General features: G+C 54.4%; 1 protein-coding gene across 1 annotated transcript; it reads right to left on the bottom strand.

Moving 5' to 3' along the window:
* Positions 1-3,844: 3,844 nt before the first annotated feature.
* On the bottom strand, positions 3,845-16,325 carry SLC38A7 (solute carrier family 38 member 7). The gene is made up of 12 exons (XM_054579365.1): positions 16,283-16,325; positions 15,570-15,787; positions 13,903-14,280; positions 13,050-13,248; positions 12,667-12,811; positions 11,693-11,791; positions 11,010-11,067; positions 10,678-10,792; positions 9,058-9,205; positions 8,338-8,537; positions 7,479-7,533; positions 3,845-5,669 (listed from the first exon to the last, which is right to left on the bottom strand). Exons 3-12 carry the CDS (start codon positions 14,170-14,172, stop codon positions 5,567-5,569), a joined length of 1,392 nt encoding a protein of 463 aa, XP_054435340.1. The 5' UTR covers positions 14,173-14,280; positions 15,570-15,787; positions 16,283-16,325; the 3' UTR covers positions 3,845-5,566.
* Between the last annotated feature and the right edge of the window lie 2,788 nt (positions 16,326-19,113).

The following is a 19,113-nucleotide window of genomic DNA, read 5'->3' as shown; positions in this document are numbered from 1 at the left end:
GGGGCATTTATCCTGCTTGGTTTTCGCTGAGCTTCCTGGATCTGTGGTTTGTGTCTGACATTCACTTGGGGGGAATTTTCAGTGATTATTGATTCAAATATATTTTCTGTTCCTGTTTCTCTTCTCCCACTGGTATTCCCACTATGCATATATTACGCTTGTGGTAGCTGACCCACAGTTCCTGGATTCTCTTTTCTGTTCTTTTTTGACCTTTTTTTCTATTTGCTTTTCAGGTTGGGAAGTGTTTGTTGAGATACCATGAAGCTCAGATTCTTTCCTTGGGCGTATCCAGGATTACTAAGAAACCCATCAAAGGCATTTTTCATCTCTCTAACAGTGCTTTTCATGTCAGGCATTTCTTTTTTGAGTCTTTCTTAGAATTCCCAACTCGCTGATTACATCGCCCACCTGGTTTTACAGGCCATCTACTTGACCCACCAGGGCCCTTAGCATATTAATCACAGTTGTTTTAAATTCCTGGTCTGATAATTCCAACATCCCTGCCATAAGTCTCGCTCTGATGCTTGGTCTTTGGTATGTCTTTGCCCTTTAGTGTGTCTTGCTATTTTTTCTGAATGGCTGGACATAACATGCTGGGTAAAAGGAGCTGCTGAGCCCTTGGCAATGGGGCGGCAAGGGGCAGTGCTCTGTCGTCCTGTGGTCGGATGAGTCTTTTAGCCAGCCTGTGTGGACCTCAGCGTGCGCCTCAGCTCCCCCTCTGGCATCGTCAGGAGGTTGGGGTGCGCTGCTGGAGCTGTGCATCTCCCTTCCTCCACGCGGAGGGCCAGAGCTGGTGGGCATTTCCCTTCCGCTAGGTCCCCTAGGTGGTGATAAAGCCCCAGCTGGTTAGGCTCTGGTTAACCTTTGAGTTTCTCCTGAGGGCAGATCTTGTTAAGAAGAACATGCTCTGGCACTTTTTGAAGTAGTTCCTTTTACCCTGCCAGCTGAAACAGGAAGGGGTTGTTCTGTTACAGGGGGACCCTGCCAGAGCTCCGGGAGGCCAAGCGCACCGAGGCGTGCCTGGGGCTGTTCTCGCTCAGGCTCGTTCCCGTGGAGCCCGTGGCAATTCATCGATGAATGGTCAGCTTTCTGTGGCGCCGGTTCCCCTGCAAGTTTCCGCTTGTGAGGTTCCACTCTATTATTTGTCACTCTTTCCTATGTTGGGGGCAGCGGTGTGTGTTGTAACCTGCCTTATCTTACAGATCTAATAGTTGATGACTCTCCAGCTTGGTGTTAGGATGGAGTGAGCATTTCCATGCTTCTCACATGCTGGAGGGAAAACACTCCAACTTCATTTTTAATGAAAAAATGGCCATTACAATAGCCAATAACTTCCATCTGGAAGCAGCCCAAGTGCCCATCAGTAGATGAGTGGATCAAAAAGCTGTGGTACATTTATGCAATGGAATACTATGCGGTTATAAAAAAGAAGGAACTCTTACCCTTTGTGACAGCATGGATGGACCTGGAAAATATTAAACCACATGAAATAAGCCAGTCAGAGAAAGACAAATACCGTATGATCTCACTTTTATGTGGCGTCTAATGAACAAAAGAAACTGATGAACAAAATCGGACCAGAGGCATGGATCCCTGGAACAGACTGACAGATCTCAGAGGGGAAGGGGTGGGGGACTAGAAAAAATTAGCCAAAGAACATATGTGCATATATGCATGGCCCATGGACACAGACAGCAATGTGGTGAAGATCTCAGGGTGGGGGGCGGGGCTAGGTAGAGGGGGACAAAGAGGGGAATGGGAGACATCTGTAATAGTGTCAACAATAACAAAAAATAAAAATAAAAATGACTAACTGGATGGCTCCTCCGCCTGCCCATCCCCCATATCCTCCTCTAACCACCCTCCTCCGGAAAACACCGTGTTTGGGGGACAGGGTGTCTACTTTCTTCCTGGTTACACCGTCTCTGGCCTTCCTCCACACCTACTGAACATTTTATTTTATTTATTTCGAAGATCTAATTGGCTTTGTTGAGCGATCTGTGAATCTGGCAGCATCCCATCTAGCAAGTAGAAGGGGGGGCTCCCCTTTAAGAAATGTTTTTCATCAGCAGTGAATTATTATCAAATCTGGAGTTGCAATATCTAATCTACATCTAGCACACACGGACCAACACTGTTAGTTTCTGTGATTGTTTGGTCGGATTCCCCCACTAGGCTGTTGGCCAGGATCTAGAGGCGGCCCTGCCCCTGGTAGGCGTTTAACTTAGAAGTACCAGGCAGCAGTCCAATCCCCAGCCTCCTCCGAGGCTGAAGGCGCCTGCCTTCCCTACGCAAAAGTTACACAATGGTGACCTCTAGTGACAAAAGGAAGGAACTGCAGGGGCATTCTCCTCCGGGTACAGAGAACTAACCCAGCCCTGCTTTCTTCTAGGCACTTCATTCCCGTAGATGATGATGCCGGTTGTCCTCGGATTTGTAATACCGACAGCTACAAGGTGGACACCCTCATTCCCGTTTTATAGTTGAGGAAAGTGGGGTTCAGGGGAGCGAAGTGGCTCTCTGAGTCCCTGCAGTGTGAGATCCCAGCCAGGTCTCTCCGAGGCCAGAGCCTTTGCTCTGCCTACCAGTCCCCTGCTACTGATGTGTGGTCCCCGGACCAGAGAGGGGGAACACAGGAGCTAGCAACGCAGATCTCGGGTCCCACCCCAGACCCAATGAAGCGGAGTTTGTACCCTACGCCAATAAAAATTCAGTATGCACACTGCAGTTTCAGGAAACACCGATTCCCAGGAAGTGATCCTGGACGACCATTCCCCTTTTAGACACGGGGAAACAAGCCCAGAGCGCTGAAGCGACTTGCCCAGAGCCTGTGGCCAGCGGGCACCACAGCCCAACGCTGTCCCACGTCTCTAGCCTTTTGAAATGTTTCCTCCCTGGAGAATTCCTGCCCCCACCAGGGAGGCGGGGGCTTTGTTGACTTACGACTGGAGCAGGGAGGGGACGTGGACTGGAAGATGCGCGGTTGGACTTTACGCTAAGGACAAGGGGAGCCACTGCCGCCCGCCCCGAACGCTCCGCCGGCGTCCTGAAGAGCGGCCAGGCAGTGCTGCTCCAACAGTGGCCGCTCTCCAGTTCTGCAAACCACGTACCTCCCTCACCAGGGCTTCTGCCCATGCAGTTCCCGGGGCCTGGAAAGGTCTCCCTACCTCTTTTCACTTCAATCCTGCCCCTCCTTCAGGGGCCGGCTCAAATGTTACTTCTTCCAGGAAGTCTTCCTTGACTCCCCAAACTCCAGGCCCCCAAGTAGAACGTTCTGTATGTTCCTCCTTGGCCCATATCACAATTTGCTTATATATACTTGTGTGACCGCCTGCTTTGTTATCAGTTGTCTCCAGTAGATGGAGTGTCCCCAGTGGACTGAGTGTAGTACTTGCGTTCGTTCTGGGTCTTCCTGCGAGCACTGAGCACAGTGACGGTCTCCACACCCGGACCTGCTCTGCACACCTCTGAAAAGGCAGGGATGGATGCGCAGGAATTTGAAGCTCCCCGAAGAGTTGAGGTCAGGGGGTGACGGACAGCGTGGGGGCCAGTCTCAGGCCACAGCAGTGCAGGGGAGACAAGGGGAGGGCCTGAGCTAAGGCGGGGGCAGGACAGGGACCGAGGCTGATTCCCCAATGGGTGGGACAGGGCTAATAGGACATGGGGGAGAAGGGAGGTGTCAAGGACCGCTTGCAGGTTTCCAGCTTGGTAAGGGGAACATGGCGGTGCCCACTGCCGACAAGGGTCCCAGACCATAAGGCGAGAAGGCCTTGCCCCACCCTCCTGTCAGCAGTGGCCTGGCCTCTGTCCCCAGTACCAGACACAGGCCACACAGCTCAGCAGCACAAGTCCCTCTTTATTTACCATCTTCCCTGGACTGTAGAAAAGAAAGTGAAATGCCCTGGCAGGGAGGGTAGGGGCTCCTGAGTGTGGGCCGGGCCAAATCCCAGCCCCTTTCCCGACTGGTCCGGCCTCTGTGTCGACGCCCTCAGCTCCCTCCACCCAGGAAGCCCAGCCCCGGGGAAGGTGGGGGCGCCGAGGGAAAGCTGCAGAGCGGCTCTGGCCCCAGGGGCCCGGAGGCAAGGAAAGGCAGGTCGCCTAGTCTGGGGACTGGGCAGAATCCATCCAGCCTCTGCGGCTCACATCTGGCTGTCCTGAGTGCTGGGCTGCTGGGTCGGGTCCCTCACCCACTGCCCCAGTGCAGAGGTTTTGGGAAGAGGGGCCAGGGGCACGCTGGGTGTTCCGGGCGGAGGCGGCCTCAGCTGGTGCCTGGTGTTGGCCAGTGAGGGGCCCAGGTGTTCAGAATAAGAACACAGAGTGGGAGAGTAGCGTCCCTCCTCACCCTCCTGGGGCACAATCCAGGTGTGATCTCAATGTGACCGACAGGCCACCAAGACCAAACCTGGTGGTGTGTGGAGCTGAGGAGGTGGACGAGAGGTTTGTCAACCCCTCCCCAATACTTAGTGAGCAGGGCTGAAAAACGGGGTGGAGGGGAAGAGCGATGGGTGGGAGAAGGAGCAGACAAGATCCAGATGGAAAGGAAAACGTCCAGGCTGGCGTTTGCAGCTCTCAGCGTTGCCCAGCGACCCATCAGCTGCCTTGCTTGTCTGTGGGCTACCATGCTAGGGTTGGCAGGAGGGCGGAGAGAAGCAGACACTGAAGGAGTAGATACCAGACAGGTTCGCCTTGAGCCTGACCAGCCCAGCCTGCACAGGTCTAAAAGGTACCTAGCCTTCTCCATCACCCGTGTTTGAACCTCTGAAAAGAGGGGCCCACCTGGAATCTGAGAAAGACTCCCCGCCATGGGGGAAGCTGAGGAGGAGTACTCACAGCACCGTGGCACGGACGGCCCCTGGCCCCGGCCCCTGGCTGAGCCGGGCTGGCACCGTTTGTAAACATAAGACTTGGTGATGTCTGGGGATGGAAGAGAAGGATGCCTGGACCCTCAGGTTTAGGGGAAGACCCTGGGCGAGGCCCCAATGTCACGTACCCACGGGAAAGAGGGCTGTAGGTTCACTGTGGGCCCAGGAGGGAGTGGACTAGGTGTGAACTCTATCTGCCTCTGAGCCTCTGTGTGAATCCAGGGCTACCTTTGGAAATTGCCAGATCCCAGAGGAAGCCACTGCCGGCCGGTCTGCTGACAGCCTGGAGCAGGTGCTGAGTCCCGGGGAGGGAGCATAGTGCCTGCTCGGCACAGGCTGCTCTGAGGGGGACAGCAGCTTCCTGCCTGCCCTCCTCCAGAGCGAAGTCAGGCTGGATTCCTTCTTCCGAGACCTGCTGACCCCCTGCACCCACGGGTCCCAGGCATGGAGACGTTGTGAGCTGAGGGGGGTTCCCTCTGTGACACCACTCCACCATCCACGGCACTGCCAGGACAGGGGGCCATGTGTGGGCGGTCCAGAGGGGTGGGGCCTGATTTCGCCCCAGCTCCATGCCTGGGAAAGGATGTCCCGCTGTCAGGCCACCAGCAAAGGGGAACGACGGCAGGGTCAGGGGGCCCTGCAGCTCCAAGAGACGGCTTCCCGGGTGCAAGGGCAAAGGCCATGTGTTCCCTGGGAGGCTGCGGTTATGCCAACAGATCCACGAAGATGGCGTTGGCTGTGGTCTGGCCGAAGATGAAGGCTCCCAGGGTGACTAAGAGGACTCCATAACCGACCAGCGCCCACCAGCTGTAAGGCAGAGGGAGAGAGGGACCTGGTCAATCACCCCACCGGTGACTCCACAGACTTCAACACGCACACACCAGTCAATGACCATAACCACTTAAACCACTTCTCCTGTGGGTAGAACACTTCCTAGGTCTCAAGGCCTTTTTGTACAAAGGTATGTGTGGCCAGGTGTATGATCCCTAACCCACAGACAGGCAAGGCCAAGACCAAATGGGACTGACTGGTCACAGCAAGGGCAGGACCAGGATGTCTCCTGGTGGAGATATGTTTGGGGGAAAAGCAGGTCACATGGAGTGCGAACCATTTCATTTAAAAAAAAACCAAACACACAAAAAACAGACATCTGTAAATATGTGTTATCAAAAATGGAAATGTATGTATCAAAAATAGTAATAAGGTTATAATGTATGTAAAGTGAATGTATGAAAATGTATGTATGTTTGAATCAAATGTATGTATCAAAAACAGCAAACAGGGTTAGAAGGAGGTATTGAGATTAAGGGTGATTTCTATTTTCTTCCTTAAGACTTACCTGCGTTCTTTTTAGTTTTTCTATAATAAGCATTACTTGCAAGATCATTTTTTAAAAGCACACAACCTGTTCTCAACCTCTCTTGATATTTAAGGAAATGTGCAAATTAAAACAGTGTAGTGTTTTACATCCATCCATTTAAACAGAAATTTAAAAGGCGGTTATACCCAGTGCTGGGAGAGGTGTGGGGAACGTTCATCGCCGCTGGGACTCCGCCTGGTATTGCCTTTTTGGAGGAGAATTTGAACCCACGTGACAAAATAAGAATGAGCTTGCCTTGTGATATAGCAATTTCTTCCTAAGAATCAATCCTACTGAGATCGCCCTACCTGGCGTGGTTCAGTGGAATGAGCACCAGCCTGTGAAACCAAAACGTCACAGGTTCGAATCCCAGTCAGGGCACATGCCTGGGTTGTGGGCCAGGTCCCCACTTGGGGGCGTGCAAGAGGCAACTGATATGTTTCATCATCATCGAAACATCGATGTTTCTCTTCCTCTCCCTTTCTCCTTCCCTTCCTCTCTCCCTAAATAATGCCCTAGCTGGTTTGCCTGGGTTGCAGGCCAGGTTCCCAGCATGGGGTACATGAAATGCAACTGCACACTGTTGTTTCTCTCCTTCTCCTTCTCTAAAAATAAATAAATAAAATCTTAAAAAAAAACCAAAACGAAAACCCTTAAAAAAAAATCCTACCAGGATCTTTGAACAGGTGTGCCAAGATGTGTATGAATGAGTGTTCACATTCCGGACACATTCACACAACAGAATATTCTGCAGACATTGAAAAAGGAAGAAGTGGGTTTTCTTGGGCTGACAGAGTGATTGCCAAGATACGTGGTTAAGTGGGGAAAAATAAAGCAAGTGGCAGAAAAGTGTGAATGGCATAAAAACATTAAAAAAAACCTAGATCCCTAATCCCATGTGGTGGTGCATATGTATATACAGCACTGTGTACACAGACAGGCACACGTGCGCAGGACCGTCTGGAAAGCCACAGACTGAGCTGGTGACAAGGAGCTGGGGATGGAGGAGGATGACATCCGGACTGTGAGGGAGGAGGGGCTTCCGCTTTTTTCTCTAAAGTCTTTCAGGAGTGTTTGAACTGTCAGAATGAACATGTTACCCATTTTAAGTAAAGCATTTTAAAAACTCCCGTTTTTTAAAGTGTGCGAGCCTCCCGGCCCCTATGATTTTAAGGGCCCCTCCCCGCAATGCTACCTCCCGATCTAGTGCCCGCCCCAACCCCCCACCGAGGACCACGGGCTGGGCCCTGCCTCACCTGGCTGGCTTGACCTCCTCCATCTCAGAGAGTTTGGCTTGAATGAGGCACAGCCCTGGAAGAGAAGAGGGGGCACCAAGAGCTTTGGGGGGCTGCCTCCCTCAGGCCCAGCCTCTCCCCCTTACCAAGAGGCAGTAGTAGCGGATGGAGAGAGGCCTATTCACACCTGCGGACACTCCATCCCCGCCCCCGACACCCAGCTGGAGGCCTGGCACCTGCTCTCCCATGAGCGGTCCGCACCTGCCAGGAACACTTGGGGCTGCGTGCGAGGCTCAGAGCTAAAGCAGCAGCGCACCCAGGCCCTTCCCAGTGTGCTGCCGAGCAGGTGTGGCCCCCCTGCTCCAAGCCAAGTGGCCAGGGCTTTCAAGATGGCGCCCTAAACAGAAACAAGCTGGGTACAGGCAGAACTCATGGCTGAGCAGATGGGACAATATCCCGAGATCTGATGGCAGGCCTGTGACTGACACTCAGCTGTCCTGGCTTCTGCATCAGGGCACCAGACCCTGTTGCCCTCCGGGAACTGAACCAGCCAGATCCCTGATTGCCAGGGGCAACAGATGCTTGAGTGAAGGAGTAAAGGTATAGGCTGGGGATCTAGACAGACGTGGGGTTGGAAGGGTTGTTACTCATTAGCTGAGTTTGTTCACATGGAGGCAAGCGTTACCCTCCCTGAAACTCCCGTCTCCTTGGCAGTAAAATGGAGAGGATGACAGCTGCTTTTCAGGTGACGCCTGCACAGGCGTTAGCCCAGAGCCTGTGCTGGGTGACAGTAAAGGCTGGTGGCTCCCGGCAGCAGGTGAGCGAGTGTGGAGCTGAGGCCCGGAGGGGGCGGGGCCGTGGGGGTGCCGAGGGCCCGCACCTGGGAAGATGAAGATGAAGCAGGCGGCCAGGCCTCCGATGACTGCGATGACCTTGCCGATGTCGGGGATGAAGAGGGCCAGCAGCAGGGTGAGCAGGAACCAGACCAGCGTCTGCAGCACTCGCCGCCGCCGCTCCCGCCCCACGTCCTCCTCCACCGGCACCCCCTGGTAGCGCAGCCAGAGGCCTTCAACCACCGCCCTGCACACGCACGCACATGGTGGGCTCAGGGCACCCTGTTACCTGTCCCCACCTCTGGCCCCCGAGCCAGACCCCCCGATGGCGGAGATGGTGGGCAGGCGGCCCGCTCCCTGTTGTGTAAAGCAGGCCCAGCAGCATCTGCTGGGGCTGCCGCGGGGCCTGGATGAGAGGGCGGACATGGAGGGCTTAGCACCCCACTTTCCCAGGGCGGGGTCACCCACTGGTGGGGACGGGTTCTGTCGTTCTCTGAAAACGAAGGGTCGGAGACACCCAGAAGACTGGGTGTTCAGAGAAGGATCTGGGCTAGAGGTTCTCAGAGGACTCACAGAATGTTCTGGGGACCCTGGGACAAAGGGGGCCTGAGCCCCGCTGGGCACACTGATAGGGCCACACTGGGCACTGACTCTCCTGCGGGCTTCAGTTTCTCCTACAACACGGGTTCCACACAGGGCTGAAGGGCCGTGTTCACAGGGCTCTCGGGCCCCTGAGGGCATGCCCCGCAGGGGCGGGGAGGGCTCACCGGCCGCAGAAGTGCAGGATGGAGTAGGAGGTGAGCACGCTCAGGATGATGAAGGCGCGGGCCACGGCCACGGCCATGTCGTTGGAGGGATAGGACAGGAGCACATCGGGGTCCACGGAGGCGCCGAAGGTCAGGAAGCCACAGACGCCTGAGGGCAGGGATAGAGAGGCTGGGTGGGGGCCACCCCAGGAGGGTACCGCTTGGTGCGACAGAAGACACCGAGGGTGTTGGAGCCACTCTGGAGGCTTAGAGGGTGTTGGGCAGGGATCAGGCGCCTCCTGACCCTGCCCTCGGCCAGCAGGCTCCTGTCTTGGCACCTCTGCACTAACGTTCCGTCTGCCCAGCTCTTCGTGCGGCCATCCAATCACTCAGGCCTCACAGGCTCCCTGTTACAGATCATCGCTCCCACCAAGCCGCCCACCATCACCCCAGCCCCGGGCATGCGCACATCAACCTGTCCTTCCCTCCACAGCTCGCCTCTCTGAATTCTTTTTCTTTAAAAGGAAAAAAAAAAAGATTTTATTTATTTATTTGTTTATTTTCAGAGAGAGGAGAGGGAGACAAACGCTGATGTGCCAGAGGATCACTAATCGGTTGACTGTCACATGCCCCTAACCAGGGACCTGGCCCACAACCCCGGCATGTGCCCTGACTGGGAACCGAACCAGTGACCCTTTGCTTCGCAGGCTGGCGCTCAGTCCACTGAGCCACATCAGCCAGGGCTGAATTCTTTTTCTTTTTTAAACTTGTCTGGCATCTGTGTCTCCAACCAGAACACAAGCCCCAGGAGAGCAGGGACTCATCTTATTTGCCTCGCTTGTTCCTCGTGGTGTTGTCAGGCGGAGAAGAGGGCTGGCCCCAGAGCCGCCTGCGGGAGGGATCACAGGGCCGTTCTCCGGGCCCCCTACCCCGTCCTGCCGCCTTGTCCCGGCCGTTCCCCACACAGCACCCACAGCCATCTTTCACCGACACACGTGCTTAGGACGCGCTTGCCACGGCTCCCACAGTCCTCAAGGCCCAACAGGACCTGGCCCGGGTCCCTGTCTCCCACCCCAGCTTGCTCGGCTCCAGCTCTGCAGACCCTTCTCCTGCCCTTGCTTCAAGGACTGGGCATTTTCTGGTTCCTCTGTCTGGCATGCTCTTCCTCCAGCCCTTCAGGTTCTCACTCCTTCCATCACGTGGGCCTCCCCCAGACGTAACCCCCTCAGAGAGAAGCCTTCGGCGAACCCTCCCCCGATGCACCCCCTCCCAGTCGCACTCACATCTGCCCTGTTTCACAGTCGCTGCGGCCCTCACTACCGTCTGAGAGTCCTTACTGAGTCCTGAGTTCCTCCTGTGAGACTGTCTCTCCAACTAGGCTGTCCATTCCACGCGGGCAGGGCCAGGTCTCTCGATCCCCACGCCCCCCGTGCTGAGAACAGCTCCTGAACGAATGCACGCACGCGCTTCTCTCCTTTGGGCCGCGGCGGCCCAAGGCCGCCCAGGGTCACGCGGGTGCCTACAGCGGGGTTTGACACGCTAAGAGTGCAGGGCTGTCCGCAGGAAAGCTGGGCCAGAGGACTTGGGAACAAAGGGGGCACGCGGGGGCACCCCAAGCCCGGCCCCCGAGGGCGCGCTCACCTGTGCCCATGTACACGGCGAGGGCTATGACCATGGCGGCCGTCACCACCCCGCCCCACGTCTTCACCTCGGGCTGCCGCATGCTGTTGAAGATGGGCACACTGCTCACGTGGCACTGTCAGGGCGAACGGCATAGTTACGGCGGCGACGTGGCCTCGCCCTGTTTCCAGAGCGAGGTACCTCGGGGACAAGGACCACAGGGACGAAAGACCATTGCCTCAAAAGGCAAGTCCTGGGGTCCCCACTCCGTCCTTCCTCCCTAGACCCCCATCCGGTCTGTAATGTGGGCCCCATCCCGGGGTGGGCGGGGACAGGGACCTTGCAACTGGCACCTGAAATCCAAAGCAGATGGTGGGCATGGCATTGAACACAGCCATCCAGGAAGCTGGCCTGTGGGTAAACGCACAAGAATCGGCTGCCTGGGACACCCCGCAGCCGCCCAGCACCCCCCGCACTTGCCCTTCATCCGGTGCACCACAGCCTCCACCAGTGAGCACCCCGCACAGTCAACCCACAGCCGCCTGGCGACGGGGGGAGCGTGCACCTCCAGTTCACAGGCCCGTAAACTGAGGCCCTGGAAGGCCCTCCTGGGACCGAAATCCAGAATGTCTGGCTCCCACACCGGGGCTTTTGCTTTTTTCGTTTGTTCCTTTCGAAGGAAAAAGGAAACTTAAAATGACAACACAGGTTCATTCTCACGGAGAAGACACAAAAATTATAGATAATCACAAGTTGGAAGAGTGTACACCTGCAGCCTGAGGCCTGCTCTCACGTTGGCTCATTGGTTGGATGTTAGTGGCAAAGTCTCTCCCATCTCTGGTTCTCGCTCTTCCCTTCAGTAAGAAGAGGCCAGAGCCTCTTGCCTCCTTCCTACAGTGACCAGGGAGTCAAGCCCTGATGAGCTAAGGAGCTTTGAGACAAGCGGCTGTGTGGCCTTTGGATGTGTGACCCAGCACCTTCTGGGGCCCAAGCAGCAGATTCTGCCCCAGGTGTCCCCTGGGGGCTTCTCACCCACCTGGTCAGGATGTCCCCTGGGGTCATCTCTTTATCCGGCCAGATGTATTTGATGATTACGATGGCAGTGACGTACCAGGTGCCCACGACGCTCAGGAAGCTGCCGAGAAGAAGGTACTGAACTCCTCCCTCCCAGCCCCAGCTGCCCTTCTCTGATGCTACCCCAGGGCCATCTACCCTCAGCTCTGGTGACCGCAAGTGTCTACTGAACGAACAGGGAGACTGTTTCGGGGAAAGACTCAAGAAATGCACGAGAAATACGTTTTGGAGAAATTGGCTACAGCTAGGAGGGAGCGGGACCCCAACGGGGGGCCAGACTGACATTTCCGACCATTAGGAACTGCACTGGCTCAGCTCCACAGCTCGGAGGCCTGGGCTTCAAAGCACGTCTCCTGCTTCAGTCAGACCAGCCCGCGCTTGGCGAGGGCTGCAGGCAGGGCTGTAAGACCCTCTCTCCAACTAGGATACTGGGAGACAGTATCTCCAGCTAGGAGATTCTGGAGCTGGAAGGGCTGAAGGTACACATAGTGCAATGCTAACACTACAGGGGATGTGGGAGGCAGCTGAGTGTGACCTTGTCAATGGTGGATCACAGGAAACGGTTTTTCAGACCCAGGGCCAGGAAGCCAGTCCTCCCGCATCATAACAAGCTGCATGGAAGATGCAGCCCGGTGGACAATCCCGACTGATCAAAAATCCCGTCCTCTCTGGGCCAGCCCAGGCCCAGGCCAGGGGGCTGCCTTCACTCTCCTGTCACCTTCACCCTCCCGACTGTCACCTGTCCCTTCTCTGACAAGGATGTTGGAACTGGATACCCCACAGATGCCAAAGGCCACTGTCTCCCTTGCCCGCTCTTGCTGCCCCAGGAGGCGCGGTGGTGCAGAGGACAGGGTACCCTAGCAGCCCTTGGGTCTCCAGCTGCCTGCCATCAGAGCATCTGTCTGGCCCAGGTTTTGGCGGGGGGGGGCTCCAAACCTGGCGTATTTCTGGAAGCCGATCTCCCTGGGGATGGAAAGGGGCAGGATGAAGAGGAAGGCAGTGAGGCTGATGGTGAACTTGCGGTCTGTGTACCAGCGGCTGCCACCGGCCCCCTCGGGCTCCTTTGCCAACACAGCTATAACTGCACAGGGAGGAAGGAGGGAGCGTCACGCCCGGCCACTGCAGGGGGCGGCCCTCCTGCTCTGCTGGGCCTCTGGACCGTCATCTGTCTCATGGGCTCAGTGGCCAGGAGGGAGGACTCCCAGGTGGATGCCGGGCCCAGGCGAGGCCTTGGGCAGCTGTGCCGTGCCCTTTCCCTCCACCCCCAGGATCCCCATGGCCGAGGGGGAGGGATGAGGTAGCTGCTGAGGGAACCTCACTTTTGTCCTGCTGGTCCCCGATGATGATGAGAAAGGCGATGCAGGTGCCGAAGGTATAGATGGCAATGGAGACCTCACACAGCACGCCTGTCACCTTGCCACACACGGCCCACACCACCTCCTGGTAGGTCCGCTCATTGCTGGCCTGCGAGCAGTAGGCGAGGATGACGAGGCCGCTGATGATGAAAACCAGCATGCCCTGTGGGCAGGGGCAGAGCAAGAGGGTGTGGGAAAAGCCTGGCAGCAAAGGGCAGCCCGGTCTTGCTCAGCAGTTACTGGGCCAATGATCAAAGCTGGTTTGGCAAATACGCCTCCTCTTGTAGGGCAATTTTAATAGGTTACCAGAGGTTGCTGACTTCAGATTTTCTTTAGAAACAAAAGCAGCTTTGTGGAACGTTTCAAACACACACAAAAGTAGACAGAATGATATAATGGACCCCCATGTACTCATCGCTCAGCTTCAAAAATGATCCATTCATTGCCAATCTAGTTTCATATATTCCTTTCCCCACTCTGGATTATTTTGAAGGAAAAACAAACAAACAAACAAACAAGTCCTCATATCATTCCATCAGTACTTCATGTAGTTCTAAAAGACACGGGACTACTCCTTAAACATGACCACGAGATTATATGCCATTGATGTCAACTTTCCCTGATTGCTGGGAAGGCTTTGGAAGCCTCATTTGGGCTCAGAGGAATGAACGAGGGAACAGATCAGTGAGTCTGCCATGTGTGAGGGCAGGGACGGGGGCGGCTCTGACCATCCCTGATCCAAAGCCTCCCCTTCGAGGCCCAGAGGCCAGGCTCGCCAGCTCAATCGCATTTCTGCCCTCTGGGCCTGCACACTCACCATCTGCAGGGTGATGCCGGCTGCCACGCCCCCGGCAGTGCTGAAGGCTGCCGGGAAATTGAGCAATCCTGCACCCAGGCAGGCGTTGACGACGATGAAGATGGCCCCAAATGCGGATGTGGCACCTCTGCTCGGACTCTCAGGAGAGGCCTCCCCCTCGTTCTTAGGGTCCGAGTCCACACAGGGACTCTGCAGCAGACGGGCCCGCTCCCCAGCGTCCGCGCTGAAGCCCCACTCGCCAAGGTCACTGTTGATGCTGACCTGGGCCATGGTCCTGAGAGCCCCCTCTCTGCAGGGCCTGCAGATTCCGCCTCACGACCACATCCCCTGTTCGGCGCTGTCTGCCTGGGAGGCCTGTGGGCTCTGGCTCTTCTCAGCCTGGACAGGAGAAGCAGGTATTATTGTTATCCCCAGGTAGGCACAGAAAGGTGAAACAACGTTCCCAAGAGCAGATGGCTGGGATTCAAACCCAGGTGCACCCTTGTGCGGAACACTGCATCGGTGCCATAGCCGGGGATGGGGGGGACAGGGGGATGGCACAGACAGAAATAGGCCAGGGGCAAGTCCTGCTCGCTTCAGACTCACACACCTGCAGGGTAAATAAGACACGTCACTGCTAGAGACGGGCCACGTATGGGGCAGGAGTGTCATGGACCTATCTCACGTCATCCTTTCACCAGCGTCCACACGTTCCGGAGAGATCGAATCAATGACCCAGGGTCACATATCAGCAAGTTGTAGAGCAGGATGTGGATACAGATCTGTCTGCCTTCCCAGCCTGTTTCTACACCACAGGACCCACGAGCAGGCCTCACTCAGAACTGAGGGCATTTCAACGTATTACAGCCCCGCGTCCCTCCCTCCTGCCCAGAGCTTAAGTTCTGCATGCTTTCAAAGTCTTTCAAAATTCGGGCCAATTCTCACTCGTCTCCCACATGGCTGACCTGACCACAGCAGGGGTCCCTAAGCGCCGGTACCAGTCCGTGGCCAGTTAGGAACGGGGCCCCACAGCAGGGGGTGAGCAGGTGAGTAACCATTACTGCCTGAACTCCACCTCCTGTTCTCCTTGCAACCAAACTCCCACCAGTCTGTGGAAAAACTGCCTACCATGAAACCAGCCCCTGGTGCCAAAAAGGTTGGGGACCACTGAACTACAGGGGCATCCCTTCTGATGCCCTCAACACCCTGGGGCTTTCGCATGGCAAAGGAGGGTCGCTGGGTAGACAGAAGCTTCCCATTGCTCCTGCTGGTGAGGGCCCAACAAAGTTGGGAATGGTACACTCATGCAAAGGAAGAAGAGCGCTCTGATGCTCCTAGGCGTTGGTCATCACACGTGCAACCATGGGACCAGCTCCGGGGGCAGCTGCTACTCTCTGCTGGCTCCAACGCCAGACACATCAGCCGCGTGTCACAGGACTTCCTTTTAGGCAGCCTGCCACCCAGCCAGCAACTCAGCCAAAAAATCAAAGCAGCGCTGAGCGGAGCAAGAGTCTTGAGCTCTCAGGCTTCCAGCATTGCTCCGGAGAAAGCCCTGCAAAGTTCGTGCTGCCAGAGCTGTGAGACCTCCTCCTCAGTCCTGCTCGCGCCGTCTCCGCTCCACCCCGCCCCCTCCCCGCCTCCCCCCCGCCCCGCCCCCACACTACTCAGCTCCATTGTCCCCCGCTTACCTGCTCTTCCACCTGACCGGCTACGGTGGAGGATCTCTGCAAAGATCTGGGCTCTGATTTCCTCACTTCTCTCTCTGGCCCCAAATTTTTCTTGTCTTTTTTTTTTTTTTTTTTCCTTTTCCTCAAGGCTTTACTTAAAATGTGCTGTCAGCAGAGTGAAGAGTTGGAGCTGTTTCTGTGCTCGTCAGCAAAGTTCAGGGCACTGAGCGGCTCTCACTCTATGTCATAGAAGGGAGCACCAGATCAGTTAAGTAAACAGACCCACGGAGGGAAAGACGCTAGACGATGGCACAGCAGGAGGCTGGCAGAGCCAGAACTAGAAACCTGATGCCCGCCTGCTCAGGACAGAGCTGTAATCGCTGCCGTAGGCCCCTCAGATCCCGACCGGGGCCGGATCCCTGAACTATGAGGGTGGGCTGCATTGGGACGTGGGTCAGGGCGCACCCAGAGCGGAGGCGACGAGCCCCAGGCCTGAAGTGAGAAGAGTGGGCTGCTATAGGGTAAACTGGGGAAGGGCTTCGCAAATCGATCCGGGCCTAGGGCAGGGTGGAGACCGGGCAGAGACGGGCCAACCGAGGGCATGCGTGTGACGGAGGACGCCTGGCTTCGGAGCTCCCTGCAGGGAATGGGTAGGGCTCTGCTGTGGTCGGGGGTCTGGGTACCCGGGGTCCTAAGGCTTCCACCCTCCACCGCTTCTACCTCTTGCCACCTACCCTCGGTGGTTCATGCCTCAGCCGGCTGCGAAGACACGTGAACAGCGGTCACCTGATCTCTGGGACTAGGGCGGGCCGCGGGGCACGCTGGGAGTTGTAGTTTCGCAGCTAGTATTCCAAAGTATGCATGTACTAGTTTGTACAGCTGATCACGTGCTGAAGGACATTAGAGCTGTGTGCAGGTTTTAAAAACCTAATAGCTTTTTTGAACTTTATGCATTTTACCATAAAATCGATACTTTAAAAGTGTCCGATACAGTGGTTTTCAGTATATAGAGTCTTGCAACCATAACCACTAATTTCAGCATTATCGTCACCCATTCTCCACAACCTCCGCCCTCCCACCCCCCATTAGCACTCACCACCCCCATTCCTCCGTCCTTCAGGCCCCTGGCACCACTAACCTTCTTAGTGTTTTGGAGGAACTGTTACCAAGGTCCATCCATGCCGGAGCATATTAGTACTTCATTCCATTTTATTGCTCAATAATATTCCATGGTAGGGATATATCACATTTTATTTATTCATCAGTTGATTGGGCATTTGGGCTGTTTCCACTTTTTGGTTGTTGTGAATAATGCCGGTATGAACATTCACGTACATGTTTTTGTGTGGATGCGTATTTTCATTTATCTCGGGTATGTATGTAGGTAGAAGTGGAATTGCTGGGTCAAATGGTAACCCTGTGTTTAACTTTTTGAGAATTACTGGGCTGTTGTCCAAAGCATCTCCACCATTGTACATTCCTATCAACACTGACAGTTCCAATTTCTCTACATCCTTCATAACCCTTGTTATTGTCTTTTTGATTATAGTGGGTGTGAAGTGATTCTCATTGTAGTTGTGAGTTGCATTTTCCTGATGACTAATGACGTTAGCATCTTTTCACGTGCTTATTGGCCATTTGGGTGTCTTCTCTGGAGAAATGTCTATTCAGACACTTTTTCCAGTTATTAATCGACTTATCTTTCTTGTTATTCTTTAAGTGTATTCTTTATATATTCTGGATACAAATCCCTTATCAGATATATAATTTAAAAGATTCTCAAGATTTTTATCTATTGATTTGAGAGACAAAGACAGAAACATCAATTTGTTGTTTCATTTATTTATACATTCACTCTGATTCTTTTAGGTGCCCTGACCAGGGATTGAACCTGCAACCTTGGTGTATTGGGATGACGCTCTAACCAACTGAGCTTACCCAGCCAGTGCTTCTCAAGATTTTCATAAGATTATCATTGTAAAAAAGAGTCTTTCATTTATTAGATATAAACCAGTAATTTCTATGAATACGATTTCACAGGGCGTAAGAAAAAAGTAAAAAATTCTCAAACTGGTTGAGCGAGCTGGACCTTGGTCACTAAGATGCAAGACTGAAGCAGTTTAGTTGAATAGTACCCAATGGTTAGTCAGTGGGTCAGCTGTAGCTGAACCACCTAGAACTTTTTCTCTTTTTAGTATTATAAAATAAAAAAAGACTCCCAAGCCTTACCTCAGGCATAGTGAGTCAGAATGCCCAGTAAGGCCTGGGAACCAATATTAAAAAAAGAAAAAAATTCAGATTTGGGAACTCTCCTACCTTAAATTAGAATAAAACAAAGGCACGCCTGTTCTTTCCGAGCAGGCAAACTACCTCCTCCCTCAGGTGGATGAACATTACCATCTTCTACCCACACTGGAGAACTAGGAAAGGGTTGAAGACAAACCACTTGAACTGCTGAGAAAAATACCCTCCATGTGACTGTGTTTGGCGAGGAAAGGGACTTAGTTCACCGCGAGGTGGCAACGTGTGTTTAAAAATAATGGGGTCAGCAGGGTGGTTGGGTTCCTTTGCCAGCTGTCTTGGCAGCCAGCTTGCCACCTCTTGGTTCCAGACAGGGGGACTTAAAGTGGTTTCTCTTGACCTCAGCAGTCAGGCCCTTTATGGAGCAGCTGAATAATGCTTCCTGTTTTTTCTTTTAAGATACATTTCCAAAGACTTCCAAAGTCCATTTCAGATAAGCTCACTCACTCACCCATCCACCACTTTGGCGTATCCGTTCTCGACAGGGGCATGGAAGAGTCAGGGTCAGGAGCAAGCCTGCTGTGCCCATGCCCCTCGGGGTGTGAGGAAGGGGGAGTGAGCGAGCCGTGCCTGCTGCCGCCTCCCAACGACTCTCCACACACTGTGGACGTGCTCCTGGCCTGACTCCTGCTCCCTCGTCTGTTGGGTCAATACCTGTTTCATTGTGAGTGGCTCCCAGCCTGAAGCAGAGGGGGATCGAATAGCCTTGATGCCAAGCAGGTGCCATTGCTAGATGTCTGCTGTTAGGATATATGGCTTTATGGTAGAGGTTGCAGGCTGGCGACCTATACTGTTTACATATTGTTTGTAAATCATTTAAAAAATTGAATTAGTTGCCACCTTTGAAGCATCAACAGACTTCCCATAAAAATCAGGGTTTTATTTGAAAAATAGCCTTGGCTGGTGTGGCTCAGTGGGTTGAGCACCAGCCTGCGAACCAAAGGGTCGCTGGTTTGATTCCCAGTCAGGGCACATGCCTGGTCCTCACTAGGGGGCACGTGAGAGGCACCCACACATTGATGTTTCCCTCTTTCTCCCTCCCTTCCCTTCCCTAAAAAATAAAATAAAATCTTAAAAAAAAAAAAGACCTGCAATCCTGGACTTTTGTTCTCACAGCGCTTGTCATTTGCCGATGACTCATCACTGAGGATGAGGGTTGGTCACACAGGATCATCTTATATCCAGGTGGCATGACTCTCTTTACACTCACTGTTTATATTCCCTGCTGGCTCCTACTGACATCTGAAGCTGCCACCGCCCCTCC

Source organism: Pteronotus mesoamericanus, unplaced genomic scaffold (assembly GCF_021234165.1).
Source record: "Pteronotus mesoamericanus isolate MK-2021 breed Mesoamerican mustached bat unplaced genomic scaffold, CSHL_Meso_final contig_52, whole genome shotgun sequence".
Lineage (NCBI taxonomy): Eukaryota > Metazoa > Chordata > Mammalia > Chiroptera > Mormoopidae > Pteronotus > Pteronotus mesoamericanus.
Note: the sequence above shows the minus strand (reverse complement) of the source record. Positions and strands in the feature narration are given on the sequence as shown.